Source organism: Chaetodon trifascialis, chromosome 2 (assembly GCF_039877785.1).
Source record: "Chaetodon trifascialis isolate fChaTrf1 chromosome 2, fChaTrf1.hap1, whole genome shotgun sequence".
Lineage (NCBI taxonomy): Eukaryota > Metazoa > Chordata > Actinopteri > Chaetodontiformes > Chaetodontidae > Chaetodon > Chaetodon trifascialis.
Genome location: NC_092057.1, coordinates 17906305 through 17927379, shown reverse-complemented (window position 1 = coordinate 17927379; position 21075 = coordinate 17906305). Strand labels below are relative to the sequence as shown.

The 21075-nt window shown below is 41.6% G+C and overlaps 1 protein-coding gene across 1 annotated transcript in view; it reads left to right on the top strand.

Moving 5' to 3' along the window:
* The window catches only part of LOC139344546 (sphingosine kinase 1-like), a 34403-nt gene that overhangs the window by 5834 nt on the left and 7494 nt on the right, over positions 1 to 21075 (top strand). Inside the window, exons 2-4 of the mRNA XM_070982829.1 lie at positions 9220 to 9369; positions 19989 to 20083; positions 20717 to 20832. Of these exons, the coding sequence (XP_070838930.1) occupies positions 9220 to 9369; positions 19989 to 20083; positions 20717 to 20832 (361 nt within the window). The remainder of the gene's footprint in view (positions 1 to 9219; positions 9370 to 19988; positions 20084 to 20716; positions 20833 to 21075) is intronic.

The window sequence follows — 21075 nt, the reverse complement described above, 5'->3', positions numbered from 1 at the left end:
GTAAAATCTGACTGATCGTAATCTGATTTCTCCATTTTATTTGGATATTCATGTACATGAGAACATGCTCATCACTGCTTCGTATTTCCACAGACACTATGTGTCCAAACACAAACTGCTGGTCATGACAATGACTTGACGGAAAAGAGAAGCTCAGCTTTACTGATAAAGTGTGTGTTTCATCCCATCAAGGATCACATCCTCATGATTAATCAGTCTTGAACAGAACAGAATGATGAAACTTCCTCATTCTCTTACATCTGAAACCACACATTTCATTTTGCTGCTACACTAGTAAAGGGAAAAAAAAAGGATCTTATCAGGTTGTTGTAAGTTTATCGGCACAGTTTTTCTCTGGGATATAAGAGGCATTTGTGTGTCTGTTCTGTTTACACAGTCATGTTGTGGGGACTCTCCTTCCTTATGGGGACAAAACACCAAAAAGTCCCCATATAGTGTGAATCATTAAAGGGTTAGGGTTAGGCAAGCAGTGGTTATGTTTCGAGTAAGCCTGCAGGAAATGAATGCCGTCTATGTAATGTCCCCAAAATTGATGAAAACACAACCGTGTTTCTGTGTGTGTGCGTGCATGTGTACGTGCATGTGTGTGTGTGTGTTTGTAGTCAGCAGTGGCAGCAGTAGTTTTCTCCCTGAGGACTCCACTGGATATATGCGGCAATACAGCTTGACATGCTTTCGAGACCCATGATTCAGCCTCTCTGGAGGATTCTTCAGCTCTGGGGGCTCACAGCAGTTCTGTGTCTGTAATGTCAGCATCCTGTGCACACTCTCATCGAGAGCATATCCAGATGATGGTGTACACCGGTGAAACTTTGTTCTGGTTGTTGGTTCTGGTCTGGAAAATGACTTTCTGTACATTACGCCACCAAGCAAAGCATTTGGTGCTCACCCAGTTTGCTATTCTCAGAAACGGCCTCTCAGGTCCTTCTGTGATATGCCGACAACATCAACAACCACTAATTGACCATCCAGTCTACAGAGCAGCTGGTTCACCTCAGAGAGTGTCTGTCTTTGCCTGGTAAAAGAACATGTGGTTGTGGGTTTTTTTATGGTGGGAAGTCCATTTCCTCCATATGCTAGCACACAGCACATTTTATATGCATTTAGCTGCTTTTTTTAAAAAAAGTTTGCTGTAATCTCATGTTTTGCTGTCATGTTTTATGTTTTTATTTAAAGTGGACGAATAGTTGTGGGAAGTGAAGTCCAGTCAAACTCAAAATTTAAGCTCCAGCTCCCATTAAAAGAAAACATTTACTAAACATTAAATTAGTGGCAATATAACTGAGTGACTTTCGGAAAGTTTGTTTTCATGCAGCAGCCTAACCTCCCCTCCCTGATCTGACCCCACAGCCTAAAATACCCCAACAGGACGCACATCTTTCCACAGAGAGACAAACGGTGGTTACGTCCTCCCTCTGCTTTTCCCGACCTTTCTCTCTGTCTCACAACATACGCATCTCTTCATTATAACAATGAGAGGGATACACCGTATACAAGTGGTTGACAGACAGTGCAGGATGATTTTAATACAAACCTCAATGTCATAAACTCTCTGCCTTTCCTAATATAGATCTACAGCGAGCTAACCACTGCCACCTCCTCCTCCTCCTCCTTCCACACCCTTTGTGGTTCTGGCTCAGCAGAAATCTGCTGTGTGCTTGCGCAGCCTCTACTCTTTGATTTACAGACAGCATTATGGACAAGAGTTATCACCTCACTGCACCTAAATGTTACTGCAGTTTGGCCCATTGAGTTAAGATAATGTTTCTTTAAAGGTGCAGCTTGTCATTCAACTGCATGGAAAGTAATATCACTGGGTCTTTTAAAGAAGGTGTTAATGCTTTCTGAGGTATGAGATTTTCAGATCAAGTTAAGTGAGTAAAACACAGCAGTAAAACATGGCCACATTTCTTTATGATCAGATGAGAAACACTTAAACACGTACATTTACATAAATGAGAGGCTTTATCAGCAGAATGTAATTGAAGTATGCTTATTATGCAGGATTATCATTTTTTTTATTGAATTATTGTTACTATTCAATGATACTTTATATTTTGTTGGGTTGTTTAATCTGTAACAATGAGTCATATTCACATAGTCATCATACATTTTGTAAATCTGCATCGTAACTACCAGCTGCTTTTGATAAATGTAGTTTTGTAAAAAGTATAATTTTTTCCTCTGAAATGTAGTGAAGTGGAAGTAGACTTATTATTTCTTGTGCTGTAAATAGCTTTGAGTATAGAAAACCACCAAAAAAGAAGAAATGAATAAACGCAGACATATCCTGAGACTGTACCTGTGCATGCACGTGTAAGAATGTGGGCGCCTCAGCAATGCTCAAGCACGAGAAAGTCTCTTGTCACAGTGTAATGACACATTTTCCGCTCCACACTCACAAACCTCCAAACCTTGAAACTCCAAATAAAGCATTTTACCATGAATGATGTGACGTTTTAGTTTAAGAACTGAACCTCTAATCATGATGGAAACATCCCAGACATTGTGCTGTATCTCTAAATTGCTAGCATGAGGTTACAGTTGGTATGCGGTTCACTACAGTGCTGCTATCAGATGGCAAACTCATATCTGCAAAAGGGATGTTTCTAGAAAACTTCAGCACAGCAGGCCGGATTCAGATGCTCTCAGTTAAAGGACGCATGAAACAGACTCTATGATTCGAGTCAGTTTGCATGTTTACGCGTTTTTCATTGCATTTGCAATGTATTTCTCAGCTTTAGATGCCGATTAGTGTCTTAAGATGTATTGCTTCTGTGTTGTTGTTTTTTTTTTGGTTTCATCAGACTGCATGAGATACAGAGTACCATGCATATGATAGACTATCTGGCTTTTGCCCTCAGCAGGGACAAAGCTAACATCTAGCAGATTGTGATTGGACATATCTGTCATATTGCAGGGGCCACGCAGGGTATAAATGCCAGGTTAAATACATGTTAATCCATTAATTCCCTTAATGTGGAAACTGGATTCCCTCCTAATGGGTGTTTTTCAAGGCTTAGCGCACTGAGCAGGAAACAGAAACGTAAGAGCTGTCTTCAGTAGGACACAAACCTGTCAGTGGGCACGGTACATGGCTTTGAATGGGAGGGATCCTCTGTCACCGTGCTCTAGGTCTGATTTTGCATGAGAGAAAAGAAAGAAAAATAAACATATTTTGATATCCAATCATAACAAAGTTACAACTGATTCGAGCTAACTTTTTAAAAACCAGTGAAATATGCACATTGCTGTCTTTAGTCTCCATCTAATGACCATGACCTGTGCAGATTGATAGGAGATAACAGCATGAAACCACAGGACTCTGTGTTTCTGCAGGAAACTTAACAAGGCAAAATTTCTGTGCCAAGTTCTTGTCTTGGAAACATCCCAAAACCGGCATGGGATGTGCAGAGTCCAGGACTGGAGGGTTCTGCAGCGGGTGATTAAAGCTGCACAGAACATCAGTGATGTCTGTGAGGTGAGGTGGCTGCACAGAGCCCAAAGGATACCTAAAGATTATACCACCCCAGCCACAGTCTGTTCAGCCTGGCAAGCAGTACAGAAGTATCCGCTACCATACCACCAGACCACAGAGCAGCTTCTTTCTTCAGGCTCTGAGACTCTTCAACCTCCACACTCCACCATAAAACATAGTTTTTTCTTGTGTAGCATAGCCCTACAACCTGCAGTCTGTACAACCCTGTGTTGTAGAATGATAAATATATGACCCTTGTACCTTGAATACAGAGCCATATGCCAGAGAGCACACCATGTGTACACAAGTAGCACTTACGTGACCTTATATGATTTTGAATTACTTAACCATGAGTGAACATTGTTGGTTGACAGTAGTGAACATCATTACAAAACACATCAGTACTGTGATATACAGTTTCCGTGTTGCTACAAGTCAAACATCAATCTGTAGAGTTTTCTTTGTGTATATGAGATCTGTGAAAGGCACAGATCTCATATACACAAAGGAAACAGAGCAGACGGAGAAACTTTATCAAGCACCTTTGTGTTCACTGTTACTGATTGATCACGCTAACATGAGGTAGCACGCTTTTCAATGTTGCTTTCGAGCAGTGTCGACAGAATGGGAGGAACGTTACCTTTCATTATTCTGATCAGGGAGTGTTCAAGGATTGTTCCAAGATTGTGAAAGCCTTGTAGTCACAAGGTTGAAATAATCTTAAATTAGATAGTGTTACTAACAGAACACATGAATCTTTGAGGTCTAACAGATGTGTTGAATGCATTCCTTTACCAAAGCAAAGTCAGTGGTTATCCTGCATTTTTGTATTATTTTCCAGTCTCGCTCCTCACTGCCTTTGTTCGCACATTTCTGCATTTCCTGGAATGAGTCTACCACTTGCTGATCAGTGGAATAGTGCGAAACTATTGACAGTCACCCATGTCCTCATACCTCAAACAAGTGTGGATTAGTCATATTTGTGTTAATATTGGATTTTATTTAGGTGCAATAATGATGATGATGATGGTGGCTTTGCAACCATGTTGCCAGCAACACTCTGTAGTTAATTCCATTCCATATTGTAGATTTGTGGGGGACTTGTGATCATGCTCTGAGCAATTTGACTTGAACACTGAATAAGGGCATCGTCTTTTCCTACGAATGAAATGCGCTTCCAGACACAAATCAAAATGTGTCCTGATGTCTTTCCTCTCCCTTGAAATCCCCAATGACACCAAATCCGGACAGAGTGAGACTGGTCCCATCTGAGTTGCAAATTTATGCTGGCTGATTGGCACGGTGTGGGCCCAGCAAAGCGTGACGAAAGCCTGGCATTATTTTAACAAGACCGGTGCCGCTTTCCTTAATCACAGACGGCTGAAGCTTTGTCACGCTTCACTGCTGATGGGGAGCTGATTCAGAGGAAGCTGAGTGAGACACCAGCATGGCTGACTGATGTATGCACGGGTCATCACAGTGAATCAGTGTGAGTCGTCAAGCAGCAGTGGTGCTTTTTATTGAGACAGTGACCATGTAAGGTCGTGGATAATTCTATTCATTTGCATAATGAAGATGCAATATGCTGAGTAATGTTTGCCCTCGTCCCATCATGTAAAACGTCTGTATGTCAGTAAAATGAAATGCTGCTATATTATATCTTTAAAAAGCAGAATTGCAAACAAATATGCAAATGTGTCTTGTTTTATGATGCTGAGAACAGAACAAAACCTTCTTCGCAGTATGTTTATAGTTGAACCTTCATCTCTGTGTCTGGTCAATAGAAGTTGATGTACTGCTGAATGTACACTGAATGTCAGACAAAGCTAAGAAAGTTTTTCTATTCTCAGACTCTATATGCACCCAGATACCATAGCTATTATAGGGAACCTCGCCGGAAAATGTGTTTTTTCCTGCTCCTGGGTTTTTCCCTTTCATTTAGGCTGTCATTTCCTATAACGAATACCTCGGTAGTGATTATTCCATTAAGATCTGGGACACTTCCCATGCTCTTGGTTTGAGGGGCGCAGATGAGACGTCTGTAATCACAGATCAAGTGAACGCAGTTGAGATGCAGGGCTCTGTTGTTTTTCATCATTTTCAGCTTGGCTGCTGTATTGTGAGGATGATGATTCAGTTAGGTTGCTTCAGTCCTGTCATCCCTTTTATCACTTCATCCCAGTCATTTACTTTTTTCTGAGATTGTTTAGTCTAGGTCATTATGCCATTATGTCATCACTGTTGGTCATCATTTTGGACAAAAATAAGTGTGTTTGACTTAATATGTTCATCAGTAGCAACTTATATCATCACTGGACAATCAGGACCACACCCTCCCTATCCAAACAAACCAGGCACATCATCTGTTGTCATTCACCACCATTCCTCAAAAATCTGCATTATCATCAGAAGTCCCCTGCAGGATGTCCATCATGGCGGACAATGTCTATATATATATATACGATGGGGAGGTTTTTAAAGTATACGTTTACACATGTTTTTGTAGATTTTAGCGTGCCTTATTAAATGTAAGTTACACTTTGGCTCTGTGCCATGACGCGGCTCCAGGCGAGCTAATCATGGAGGAGGAAACCCAGAGCGTGGACAGACAGAGATGGGTAGATAGATAGTGCCCTGAGGAATGTTTTGAGAAGGGGAGGGGTTGCACACAGGAAGTGGCATGGGGTTGGATTTAGCCAACAAGGTCTGCGTGGGTGTTGGGGCAAATGGACAGGAAGGTCAGGGCCTTCAGTGCCAGCTGTCATGCCAGCTGATTCATGAGGGCACTTGTGTGGCTTTCCCGCAGGAGTCCAGTTGTTATGATTTAGAAATGGTTCCATCGAAATACTCATCCTACAGAGGAAGCGGTGGTGCTTTTATAAACCTGTCTTAACGATACAGGAAATGTACATTTTTGTTATGCAGTTAAACAGCATTCTGACACATATATCTTACTCTTAACCTCCCTGTATTTTAATTTACTCACAATTGTTTGTTATTTCTGGACATTTTACTGCACTTTGTCACTTTGACATGTGGTACAATTAAATTTTTATTGCAGCACGATACTGCTAAATTGTAATCAGGCATATCCGTCACATTTCTATCAATGAGGCTAGATTGAGATTAAAAACACGTCTCAGTACAATGCAGCACAGTTCAACAGCACCGCAAACTACATCCTCCAAAATATTGGTAAAGTTAAATCAGCACCTTGCTAGAATGGTTGAAGGTAGGATTTATTGCATGGCCGTTGTATCAGACTTCATTAGTTTTGGTTTGGTGTTCCTAATAAACTGTTAAATGAGTGCATACTGAGGTGACAGCAGCCTGCAGTAACATTCAGGATTATCAGTGAACAAAAAGCCTGACCGATGAGTCAGGTCAGCCTCCAGTGACAGAGGTGAGCAAGGAAAGGTTAAGGTGCGTTAATGTGTGAACATTTTTCTAACCTGTTACACTGCATTCCAGTCGTGTGACTCAGCTGGAAGTATGGTATCCATTAAAACCAACCCTGCCAATTAGGTTTTGAACCAGTCAGATGTGCCTATCCCTGGAGCATGTGCACCTCAGCTGTTTCCGCCCATCCTTACTCATTTATCAGCTGTCAGACTTGTTTGGATGGTTCGCCTCCTTCCACGCTCACCATGCTTTGATCTTTAAAGAAAAAACCTGCAATACAAAGTGAGAGGAATCTCACTGCAGGCTTTTTGCCGATGAGGCTGCTTCACTGAAATGGTTTGTCGTGTGTGTGTGTGTGTGTGTGTGTGTGTGACACACTGGAGTGTGCTGTTTGTACAGCAGAGAGGACTTTATGTACCTACCTGCAATGATGGCTTCCTGTCACACTCTCTCCTTTTATTCAACTTATTTCCCAGCTGAGACGTTAAAGAAACGTTTTTTGTTTTTTGAAGGCGGAAAAGGAGAGAAAATTGATTGTAACTTGCTCCAAATTTGTAGAGAGATAAAGAATTTCTCTGTAGTGTAACATGTGAGATACCATCCTATTATCCTCCCTATCACCTCCCACTTAGAACTTCTAGTTTATTATCAGCACAGTTTTATCAGCTGACTGATGTCCATCGTATCCATATTTCTTCTTCGTGTTCCCTGTCTCCTCTCACATATCAAATAATAAATCATATTTTGGCAAAGCACGGTCTTCTGCAGTACTTAATTAATCCTCCTCAGATGCTGTAGGACAGAAGGCCAAAACCAGCTTCCTCCCTTCTTCAGCCCCATGCTGCGCCTCTGAGAGATCGTAATCTTCAGAGCGTTGTAAAAAGATTGGGGATCTGTGGAATGGAAGATCTGTGTAACCCCGTGTAAACCCTCAGAAATCTGTTTGATCCCTAAGATATTTTGAACACTCATTTGCATCAACCCTGCAGTTAAAAATTTACCAAAGAGGCTGCTACTCCTGAACTCATCCATCTTTAGATGCAAGCAATGTAGGAGTAGTCTTGTGTATGTGTGTGTGTGTGTAAGTGTGTGTATCATGATGGGGCATAACTTCCTGCTGACCTTTGTATTTCATTGTATCCACAAATCTAAATATGATATACTGTCTGTGTTCTGTTGCCTCTCTTGCCTCATGTTTCAGGTCTCTCTGCACTGACTCTCAATTAAAAGCAAAATGCCAATCAAAAAGGATTTAATATACTGTAAGATAATAATAACACAGAGGATTAGGCAGCACATAACTGAGTGCATTGAACACAACACCAACAAATATACAAACAGATTTATAGATTGAAGTGATCACATAATCTGCTGTGGAGGAACAAATATACAGGAATGTGTTTATATAAATATACCATGTTCTGAAAAGTCACATGGTGATAGAGAAATAAGTTTTATGGGCGCAATATCTAGTGTGTGGACTCTATTTTTTTTATTATTTTTTTCATTTTTAATCTCCAAATATCCAGGTACACAGATTCCCCTGTGCAATTCCTGCTCCACTGCTCTTGTGTTACTGACCCATCCGACACTCAGGACATTTACATGCACTTGGAATATAAAGTATCAGATAAACTTAATCTTGTTATACTGGACAAACTTAATGTCATGAGTCTTTGCCATGCACACACATGCATGGCAAAGACTGAAGACTGAAGACAGGCTTTCACAGCAGTGCAGTGAGATGAAAGGAAAATTAATTACTTGTAGTTGTGTGTGTTTGTATCTAAATATATTATTAATCCAAAAGTTCGACTAAGACTGGGAAGGAAATAAATGTTTGAGATTCAAGTTTCCAAAGCTGAACAGTAAGCTATTGTTAGATTCATACCGTGAGGAAAAAACCTCAAAACAAAATCTGTCCATTCACTGTGCTGTCAGTCCACATGGTCTGAAGAAAGGCAAACAAACATCATCTTCACAGGGTACAGTGTCGTATAATAGGCCATTCTTGATTTGAAGATAGGGGTTTGGGTTGTGGGGAGGTGACCTTACTGTTTACTATTATTTCTCCTAAATTGATTCTGCTCTGCATATATTACTAACAAGTATTTTGGGTGAGTCCTAAATGTTTTTAATAATTTTAATGCTATTTAAAAAAGAGCAGAAGTTTCAAGATCAGACTCGACATGTCTCGGGTTCTGCTTGCAGATGAAGTCCCGTTCTGAAATTTTGCAACATGATTAGTTGATCCGCCCTTCTGTGCTTTCCCTTTTCATTGCAGTCATCCATGACATGTCTCGTGTCTCTCTCTGTAGGGGTGTCAATGAGCGAGTTATCTCGCCCGTGCCGGATGATGCTGCTGGTGAACCCACAGAGCGGGAAAGGACAGGCGCTCACTCTCTACAACAACCACATCCAACGAATGCTCAATGAGGCGGGAGTCCCACACACTCTGGTTATCACTGGTACGCACCACACAGAGATCCACAGGAGAGCATGCACGAGTCCACACAGACCAAAACAATCTAGTTTTACGTGTATAAAAGCTCTAATGCCTCATTCAGACTACGCGATTCTGGCCCGATTTTCAGACGGTTTGTCATGGCTGATGAACTACCAGTGTCATCGCAGTTTGTGAATGACCATTGGGTGTTTGTACTTGTTAAGTGAGACATGCTAAGTGACCTGTCCTGTGGCGTCTAAGATGCCCCACAACAACCTGACGCAAAGACTAGCAGAATTTTGTTGTCCCACGACATGTTCCAGAGCATTTATCAATCAGGTGCTCTCTCCAGATCGCAGTCAGGTAAAAGAGAGAAAAAGTTCATTTAGCTGTGGTAACAGTACCCCTGCATATTTGATGTTTCCTTGAGGAAATAACATGACCGAGTCAAAAAAGACACATGTTGGTGAGAAATAGCGGAAGTTCTTTATCAGCCCGGCGAGTAGCTGCTGTACGGTTATAACATTATCTCCAGTCTTACCTGCAGGCATATGCTTATCATGACTAATTCCAGATCAAACATTAAAGTAACCTGCTTGATGTGGCAAACACGGCCAAGCCTGCTCCTTAATAACTATGGAAATAAAATGACTATATGTCAAACTCGCTGTTTTATTTATCCAGATGCTACCCAGTAAATGTATAAATAATGACTAAATGGGTTGACGCCGCCTTTGCATTTGCTTTTACAATACTGTTATAGAGCATCCACAACCGTTTCTCTGTTTTTTTTTAATGGTACACAAGACCACAAGCATCACACACAACACTTCTGTCAGTTTGATTGACAGTTGCTTCACCCACCTCCCCAATGACATCTGAACTCATGCGTGAAATAAGACGAGCTGTGATCGATCAGGGCCATATGTGTAGTCTTGCCAGTCTCCTGACCGAGACATGGTGAGAGTATATGGCGCTGTGATGGTTAGATTTGACAAAAAAACAAAAAAAATCGTGTAATCTGATCCCGGCTTTAGTCTGCTCACTCTTATTCAAGGAGACACATTTTTACTTAGAACATGTAATTTTAATATTTTCTGCTAATTTGTTTTCTGTGTCAACAATGTTATTTCTACATGAACTAGTTCAAAGTTCAGTTCACAAATTTTAAAATGAACTAGTTCAGTTCATAGTTCATAATTCAAAATTTTGAACTAAGTTCACCGTTCCAAAAAATTACTAGTTCATAGTTCTTTTTTTCCCATTTGTTGCTGCGAGCTATTATTTTTCAAAATTATTGCCACAGCCCATATAGAACCACAGACAGCAATTATTTTAGCAGTTTTAACACTGTAACTATGCGTCAGAACATACCTTGAAAAGCGAGCTGGGTGCTTCAGTTCAATGTGCCGTTTCAGGTTTTGCTGTGGATGTGACTGAAGTGCGGATTTTCTTTTTGAAAGCTGGCAGGCAAAGTTTGCACAGAAATGTAAGATTTTTCCCATCCTCACCGACCTCATCATAAAACTCGTTTAAATGGTCATACGACGCCTCCTTGCTGCTGTCGCCTCCATGCTGCTCTTTGTTTTGATGACATACACGGCGGTGCGACACTGGTGGCTGGTGTTGCCAGATTGGGTGTTTTTCCCCCTACATATTAAGGCCTGTTTACGGTGTGTTTTTGCTGGGTTTTTCGCCTGGAAGGCTGTATAGAAATCTGGCACCCATTGAACAAAGTTAAACTGAGAGAGGGTGCCGTTCACAGACACCAGAATGAAGGAGTTCACAGTAACGTTCATCAGGCAGTAATACAGTACGTTCAGTTCATGTTCGCCCAAAATATGAACGAGTTCATGAACTATCGTTCAATGAACGCGTTCAGGCACAACACTGGTCGGCTGCAGGATTAACTGGCGGTTAGTCAATCCATCCAAGGAGGCCGGGTTCAGTTCCCATCGAGTATGTACATGCTCAAGTGTCCTTGAGCAAGATATTTAATCCCTACCTGTTCCACAGGGTCGAAAGAAACTGGCCACAATAAGAATATCAAATCAAAGAAGGCATTATCTTCCTGGGTAGTTTGCCTTTCTTTAGATCCATTTCCCACTGCTAGGGCAGAAAAAGGAGAGTGGATGATCACACACCAATACGTACACATTCATACACACAGCTCAGCAAAGGCCACAATAACAGCAACAACACTACCTCCCTCCCTGGCCCTGCTTCTCTCTCTGAGTCCCCATACCCGTCCTCCAGTGTAAATCCTCTTCGTGTTTTCATACTGTCACCACCATTATGCTGATCAACTGCCTCTGACCCATATGCATGCAGAGCTGTTATGCAATAAATACATGTACACACAGACAGACATACATATGGATAAAGACACGTCCATGATAAACACGTTTGCACAAAATCCCCTTTTGCCATGACTCGGTTTGATATAATCTTCTTCATACTCGTCACTGGGTGGTAATGATCATACAGCACAGTATTAGAAACACTCATCCCATGCTGTGTCAGGACAGATAGACGCTCTCAGGCTGATCGTTTCAGTTTTTCATTTGAGTTTTCCCTCAGCTTTTATTTCAAGTTTCACCCTCTGCCTGGGTTTGTCCACAAATCACTGCAGTGTCAGAAAAGAGACAAAAAATGTGTCTTTCATGGCACAGACAGAGAAAAGAGGGCAGACAGAGAAAGAGGAAGACCGAGACACATGAGAAATCATCTTACTGGCACTGTGCTGAAAATGATGGAAAAAAAAAACCTGAGCTTTTTGTGATTTCTGAGATGTACTTTTTGACAAGTTAATCCTGGAGAATACATAAGAATAGATTTAATCCCCAGATCTACGTCTACATGAAAGAGCATGACTACTGAAAGGGAAATTTGGATACCGCAGTGAAAGACAGTCTCTTAAACATATAGACTTCTAAAATAAAACCTTCTCTCTAATCTCTGCCAAAGAGCTCCAGCCCTGATTGACGCCTCAGCACAAGAGTGTGAAGATTTGTGGTTTCACATTGGGGTTTGATGATACGTGTCCTGAAAGATTTCGATGTCTGGGACAAAAAGGGAGAAATTCAGGTCAAATGTTTCTGTATTTATGGACCCTATTCTCCCATGTATTGTGGTCGAGGTGACTAATGTGGACAAGAGATTTTGAAATTGGTCCAGTATTTCGTGAGAGTCCTGCAGCAAACAGGCTGCAATATAATTCCTCCGGACGTTTGGGCACGGTCGATGTACATCCACTAAAAGTGCCACAGACTGGCACAGATTGTGTGTGTCTGACAACAGCTTGGAAAGGATCCCGACAGAGAAAGACCTTTTTGTTAGATAAGTAAGATCCTTTTTATTTAACCAGAAATAGCTGCTATCACTGTCGCTGAAGCCACAAAAACAAATTTTATAAAACACACTTTATTCAAACTTGACAAAATAACACTCTTCAAAACCCTCTTGCTTTGTCCTTAAACTGTTCTAATAATCACCACTATCTCTGGTTTGGTTTCAAAATAACCTTTAATTCACCTAATCAGGAGAGGAGGAAGAAAGAGGGTATTTTCACATCACGTTTAATTTATTGGAACTATAGAAACATCCAATATATTTAATTGATGGTAATCAAGCGTTATTATTAATGGTTATTAGTAAGAACAGCGTGACCCTTTATACTTGCTTGTAACTGACTTGTAATGCATAACTAAATGATTTATTAAACATTAGTAAAAGCAGTTGTCACATCTATAAACTCTTTCTAAAGGGTGCCTCGTCAGACAGAAAGCAAACATTTAACATAACAGACTGTGTCAAAAACTGTGTGCGTCTGAATATTTTATACCCAATGCTACATCTATCTCAACGACAGCATCAATATACTTAGTTTTAGATAAGAGACAGTTTTGCTAATTTTTCCTAATAATGTAATTGGCCATAATACTGGATAAACAGCTTGTCTCTCTGTTCTTGTGCATCTTGTGTATCACTGGGATCTGTATGGGCCATATGGTTAGAAGTCTCGTGTCTGCGGATGTTAACGGATTCGTTACTGGATCCTTGGCTGTGTGGCAGCTTCGTGGGCGCTGCCAGGGGTGGAGGACAGATGAAGGATGACTGCGCTGCTGCTGGGGTTCCATGCAGAGATAGAGAGAGTGTGTGTGTTTGTCTGAGTGAGTGTTCTTTGCGTTTGTTAGTGAGTTTCCGCACGTGTCTATGAAAGATGGCGCACTGATTCCTCCCAGGCGGTCTCCCTCGCTGCTCAGGCTCCCTAAGATGTCTGTCAGACAGTATTAGTTAAACGACAGCTCGCCTTCCCCTCGTGCTCGGTTTCATCTGCTCAATGTAAATGACAAATAATTAGCAGAGGAGACAGATATCCCCTCTGACAACCTGTCTGTGGTCTCTTTTTGTTCTCTCTTTTGTCTTTTGCTACTTCCCTGGTGTGATGAGAGCAAAATATTAAATCTTTGCACGAACCTTTTAGAGAATACCAAAGAAAAAAAGAGTGATTTCAGTGTTTTTCATCTTGTCTAAATGGCGCAGTCCCCCACTTCTGCTCTCTCTCTATGACATTAACTTCTTGACAACTGCCACCCCTACACTGTAGACTCAGTGTTTGTAAAGTGTTTGTAAAGTAGGACAAGTCTTTCCAACATCACTCTGTGACCCAAAAGCAAGCATTTCCAGGATTTTACTTGTTTCATGTGGTTATTGTCACTTCATATAACTGCTGCTTGGTGTAAATATACTTTCTAAAGTGCTTGAACTACATTTTGATTGCTGCTTAGTTTGGGTACTTTTTTCCACTGCAAGAGATTTCCCATGTTTAAGCTTTTGTTAGCTCATCATGGTTTAGGCTTGGCTGAGGGCAGCATCAGTCACTGCTGTAGCCATGGCACAACCTAATCAGGGGTCTGTGGATCTTTGATGAGTTGCAGAGTGTTGTCAGTTTTAAGACTTGTGAAGTGACTGACAAGCTTGACTAACCAGCTTCTGAACAGTGTGACGATCACATGTGACACAGTCTAAGTCTATGTAACAGCATCTGATGTTCATCTGACGTAAAACTCATTCTCAAAGGTATTTCAGCTTTGGGAAGGTTTTGGGAGTGCCACCTGAGGCGCTCCCTTGTGCGTTTGTCAGAGACAACACATGTTTTGATTATGTGTGTGTGTGTGTGTGTGTGTGTGTGTGTGTCCAAATTTGTGAGTTTGTCTATGTGGCGACGCCCTCAGGCACCTCCCGGTATCTGACTAAGCTATCACGGTCTTTATAATGTTTCCTACACACACACACACACACACACACACACACACACACACACACACACACACACACACACACACACACATACTCACACACACATGCGCGTGCTATGATGCACACACATGCGGTGGTGTTTAACTTTCATCACCTGCTGTCATTTTGGTGGAGGCGTACTGCAGCTATTAGACTGTGCTGTTAGAAGAGAACTGCAGTCAGGATGTGTGTGACAGCAGGGTTGAGACTCACCTAGAGCTGCCTTTAGTCGGGTGATACAAGGTCATCATGAGGGCAGAGCTTTCTTTACAACACTGTGAACACTGTGAAAACAGTGTGACAGTAGAAAGTATCACCTGAATCTTCCTCGCCTTTACAGAGCCCATGATGAGTTTCCGCTCATTGTTTAGCTGTCTGGCTACAGCTTTGCTGTTTTGGTTCACTCTGGTTCTCAAAGCCATCTTTTCCAAACAGCAGGCAGTTGTTTCAGCAACAAAAATCTACTGTACGCTACCTGCCCAGCTGCAGACAGACAAAGTTAGCGACTAGCGGGTGACCATAGTGCAGCATGTAGCAGCTAAAGAGCCAAATATTTCCCTCAAGAGTTGGTGGAGAGCAAAAACAGAGCTGAAAGAGACAGCATAATGGATTTGCATTCATCAGGTGGCCAGAAACTCCAAATGAATTGTAATGTTGCTTCATAAATGCTTGATGTTTGCTAACAATGAATCACTTTGCAATCTAAAAATCAGTATTATCAATGTAGTATCCTCGAGTGTCACCATATTTAAATATGTTCACCTCGTCCAAAATCTGAGGTTTTTCAGGAAGAAATTTCAGTGCAGGTTAGAGAGGATTTGGCCCTGATATTCTCCCTAGTGGTTGTATTGTTTAATCCTCCAGGTACACATAAAGTTTGCTCTTAGCAAACATTAATATATGCGTGCACGTTGGAAGAAAGACCAGAATCCTAACTCTGATCTGCTGTCTTACTTATCTTCAGAGGAGCTTGGGGGGTTACTCATCTTTGTATCCTTCTGAGGACATTTTGAAAATGTGCACTACAGTCTCTGTCCAGGCTGTGACCAGAGGCCAATAATGAAGCAGAGATCTGCATGACTGTAATGAGTCAGTCACAATCCACTGCCTCTACCCACAGGGAGAAACTCAACTGGACAAAACTACCGCACTCCTGTCCTTTCTCTTCTGCTCTCATCTCCTCCTCTTTTTTTCCTCTGCAGCATCATTACACTGTGTAACTTATCTCCATTCGTCCATCCCTGATATTTGTTTTCCCTCATTGCTTTCGTTTTGCCGTCATCAATCTAACTGACAAGGGGAGTTGCATACTAAAACTGCTCACTCCTCCCACCACACTGCAGTGTCGCTGCTCCACAGCTTTGTTGCTGATTGGGGCCCTTCAATCCTTCTTAGTGTACAGCCTCTGCATAGATAAGGAAATGTGATGTGACTGGACTGATAAGGAGGAATTGATTCCTTTATCCTGCAGAGTTTAGAGAATGGAACAGAAGAAGAGAGGCCAAGAAATCAAATCCCTCTCCAGAGGACTGTGTGTGTGTGTGTGTGTGTGTGTGTGTGTGTGTGTGTGTGTGTGTGTGTGTGTGTGTGTGTGTTTGGACAGGATAACGGTGCAGTTCTTCTGTTTGGCTAAGACAGCACAATGGCACCATTAAAAGGAACAACAAGGTAGTTACTCAGACAAGACACAAAAAAGGACAACTTATTTTCTCGTCCGTGGAAAGTCTGGGAAAATTTGGGGTGAAAATGATGTATATAAGTTCACAGTGCCCAATACATCCGTTCTGTTGGGCAAACATGTAATTCATACATCTGTTCATACAGCCAGAGGAGCATTTACTGAGTCGTCTTTGGTGAGATAAACCACTATTATTACAGGAAGTTACAGTCAATTATCAATTGCTTTATGGCCCCTTTTTCTCATTCTCATGCCATGTTGTAGCTGCTCTGTAGAGGTCTTTAAAAGAAATGGGTGAGATGCTACATGAGCTCCAAGTTTGTTTTTATTTGTTACCAAAACAAGTTGGGTATGCCTTAACAAATAAAATCAAAATAACCTTGAACAACATTAATATACCATGAGAGATAAGAAAGGACAGCTGTTTTTAAGAGTGAAAGTAAATGATGAAGAATGGTCTGAAAGTGTAAAGAGACAGAAGGGAAGCTGCCAGTGTTGTTGAGCCTCAGCAGGTGACAGTTGTGACTGCAGACGTGGCAGTCGGCTGCACTTGACTGACTTTGCTTCCCAGCTCACAGCACTCCTTCTGCCCTCTCACCTTCACACAGAGGAAAGGGAGTCCGCATAGAGAAAGAGAGATGCATCCCTCAACATGCATGAAAAAAAAGACTGACAGAAAAGTAAAAAACAGGATTCCAGAGAAAACAAGCATCAGACTGTGCTCCGCTAAAATGTTAATTTGTCTTGGAGTAATGAGTGTCACTGGAGTTTCAAAGGTCAACAGGATGAAGTAATGACAGTGGAAACAGTAACTGGCCAACAATACCACTCAATAATGGAAACAATCTGGCAATGAGTCTTCAGCAGTCCACAGTATTTATACTGTGCTGATTAAGATGAGCTCCAGCTGAGCAGCTCCCAGCCCCCTGGAAGACCACACCCAGCCTCTGCCAAACAAGGAAGCACAGGAAACACAGCCCCACACCTCTCCACTAAGCATCATGACAAGATTTCCTCCAAACCACCACATTATGCAACTAACTGGAATTAATTAATTGGAAATGTACTAATTTAAGAATCCATTTTCTATAATTAGTAGTACCAAATTAGTCTTTTTCAGGAAACTTCAAGAAAGTTACAGACCCACATAGTGAAGCATTACTGTGACAGTGTTTTGGGCTATTTCAATTTCAATTTCAGTTTTATTTGTATAGCGCCAAATCACAACAAAAGTTGTCTCAGGACACTTTCCATATACAGGCCGAGCTCTTTTATCTACAGAGACCCAACAATTCCCTAATGAGCAAGCACTTGGCAACAGCGGCGAGAAAAAACTTCCTTTTAACAGGCAGAAACCTCAGGCAGAACCAGGCTCTGGGTGGGTGGCCATCTGCCTTGACCGGTTGGGTGAGAGAGGGGGAGCAAGAGAAAGAGAGTGAGACAGACAGAGAGAGACAGACAGAAATGCAGTCAGAGAGAGAGAGAGAGAGAGACAGACAGACAGACAGACAGACAGACAGACAGACAGACAGACAGACAGACAGACAGACAGACAGACAGACAGACAGACAGACAGACAGACAGACAGACAGACAGACAGACAGCAATGCAATCACAGTAACAATGACAGGGGATGTAGTACTGTAACAGTAATAGCAGTTGCAGTGGATGTCAGACAGGGTCATGCCATCTATAACTGCTATGTCATCAGAAAGTGAGATGAAGATGTTTAGGGCCTACCACTACAACTTCAGTTTTGTCCGAGTTTAGCATCAGAAAATTGCAGGTCATCCAGGTCTTTATGTCCTGAAGACATGCTTGTAGTCTAGTTAACTGACTGGTTTCTTCTGGCTTCATTGATAAATATAGCTGGGTATCGTCTGCATAGCAATGGAAATTTATTGAGTGCTTCCTGATAATCTTCCCTAAAGGAAGCATATATAAAGTGAATAGAATTGGTTCAAGCACAGAACGGAACACAGAAGGAGTTGTCATTAACGTGTACGAACTGAGAGCGATCTGACAAGTAGGATTTAAACCAGCTTAGCGCAGTTCCCTTAATGCCAACGCAGTGTTCCAGTCTCTGCAATAGGATACCATGGTCAATGGTGTTGAATGCAGCACTAAGATCCAATAAGACTAGTACAGAGGTCTATCTATCGGTCTATTGTTGGCTAAAACCCCTGGATCAAGAGTAGGCTTTTTAAGTAGAGGTTTTATTACAGCTACTTTAAAGGACTGTGGTACGTAGCCTGTTGATAAAAACAACACAATCATGTCTAATACGGAAGAGTCAATTAAAGGTAAAACATTTTTAAGCAGCTTAGTCGGGATGGGGTCTAAAATACAGGTTGATGATTTTGATGATGAAATTATTGAAATTAGTTGGTGAAGGTCGACGGGAGTAAAGCAGTCTAAAACTGCAACAGACTGAGTCAGTTTCTACGTTTTCTGTGTTTGAAGACAAAGCTGTTGACGGCAGGAGCCGATGAATTCTGTCTCTAATAGTAAGAATTTTATTATTAAAGAAGCTCATGAAGTCATTGCTGTTCAGAGCTAAAGGAATGCATGGTTCATGGGTCTCCGTCAGCCTGGCTACAGTGCTGAAGAGAAACCTGGGGTTGTTCTTATTTTCCTCTATTAGTGCAGAGTAATAGGCTGCCCTGGCACTGCGGAGGGCTTTCCTGTATATTTTAAGACTGTCTTGCCAGGCGATCCAAAATTCTTCCAAATTGTTAGAACGCCATTTCCTTTCGATTTTTCGTGAAGTTTGCTTTAATTTGCAGGTTTTAGGGGTATACCATGGAGCTAACCTCCTGTGTTTTATATCTTCTTTTTTAGGGGAGCAACAGAGTCAAGTGTCATACACAGTGAACCTGTAGCACTATCAACCAGGTAGTCAATTTGGGAGGGACAAAGGTTAGCATAGGAATCCTCAGTTGTATTGAGACATGGCATTAAATTAAATGGGATCATATCCCTAAATTTACAGCAATTTACAAATTTAAAGCTACAGCACTATCAGACAGGAGTCTGGTATAAGACATGACACTAAGATTTTATTGTTGAGGAAATGTTAATAGATAGTTTGTCACATTTACTTTTGGACATTCGTCCTTTTGCACACTGACGGTGACTTAGACAATCTCCAGTCACTCAAGAAGTTACTCTTATGTCGTTCACCTTAAGAGGATGCTGGCCCTGTCACAAAGGTCCCACTTCATCAGATTATTCAGCCCCAGATTCATTTGACGGAGTGCTGCTGAGTAATTTAGTTGTCCTGATCTAATTGGCAGTGTGGTTGACGCTTCATTTAAGACCGTATATCAGCTTTCTGTCCCACGGCGATACTTTAATTTGGCAGCTGAAGGGCAAAAAGGAAAGAAGATTACAAGGAGACTTGAGCTCTTCCATTACCTGAGATCTCATCGTCTTTTTTTGTCATTTGCTGAATAACATGTGAGTGTCTTGTGGAAGTACTCTAGGAAGACACCAAATGTCTCTCACACCTCCATTAGAGCTGACCTCTGACCTCTCTGTGGAAGCTGACAGGACAAGTTTCTCTTCAATGCATCAATCCGAGTGTTACAGTCTAGATTACTTCTGCAGGAAACACACCTGCATGAACACCTGTTACAGTTATGTATGTGTGTTTTCTGCAGAGCGGCAGAACCACGCCCGAGAGCTGGTGAAGGAGGCTGACCTGTCGCAGTGGGACGCTTTAGTCATCATGTCTGGAGATGGACTTCTGTTTGAGGTAAAGAGACACACGTTCACTCTGTTCATATCAGAACACACACACACACCTTTTGGCTTGACATCGGAATCAGAGACTAAAAAGTCGACATTAAATGCAAGATGTCTATTGTTTCCTGCTGTTGTGTATCAAGATGAACATGATCAATTATAAAAGGTTTCCAAATTTGTTTCATTTGTTTGCATTCATCTGTGTATGAGTGTGAAACATACTGTATATTCAGTGAAAATATTACATTACTGAAAACCCAAAGAAAGAAACGCATCTAAATGCAGAGATGAAACAATTCATTGATTAATCAATTGACAGAAAATTAATCATTAGAAATATTTTGATACTAGTGCAGTTCAGAACTTGAATTTCAGTACCGAAACTCATGATCGTTTTTTGATAAGCATGGCTTCTTCTGCTAAGTAAAAAAGGCTTTTGCAGAAAAAACTTGTTTACATTCTTCAAAGGTTTAACACAAGCAGCACTGGAAGATCTATGCCTAAATAAATACACTCTAAAAATTTTCAAATTCTGATTAAATCAGTCAATATTTGATAAAAGTGAGCAAGCAAGACGAAGAGTCTTGCCGGCTTACACAGCTGGACAACACCTGATCAGAGCTCTATTTCCCGTGTCTGTCAGGTGATAAATGGTCTGCTGGAGAGAGCAGACTGGGAGGACGCCATTCGTACCCCGCTGGGTATCCTTCCTGGTGGATCAGGCAACGCCTTGGCTGCATCCATACATCACTACTCTGGGTGAGCCACATGCAGAATCCTCAACAAAACCAATCAGCAGCACTCACTGTGTTGGCCTGCCCGACAGCCGACACGACTCCACCTGCCAAACTGCTTCTAAACTTCTGATTATGTCATCTAAATTACCGTGAAGGTTAATCTGCTCAGCACTGTTGATATGATATTGTTTCTCTGCGGCTGGAGGAAGTGGCTATTGTTTTACTGTAGTAGAACTTCAGTGAGTAATCAATTAGTTGATTGACA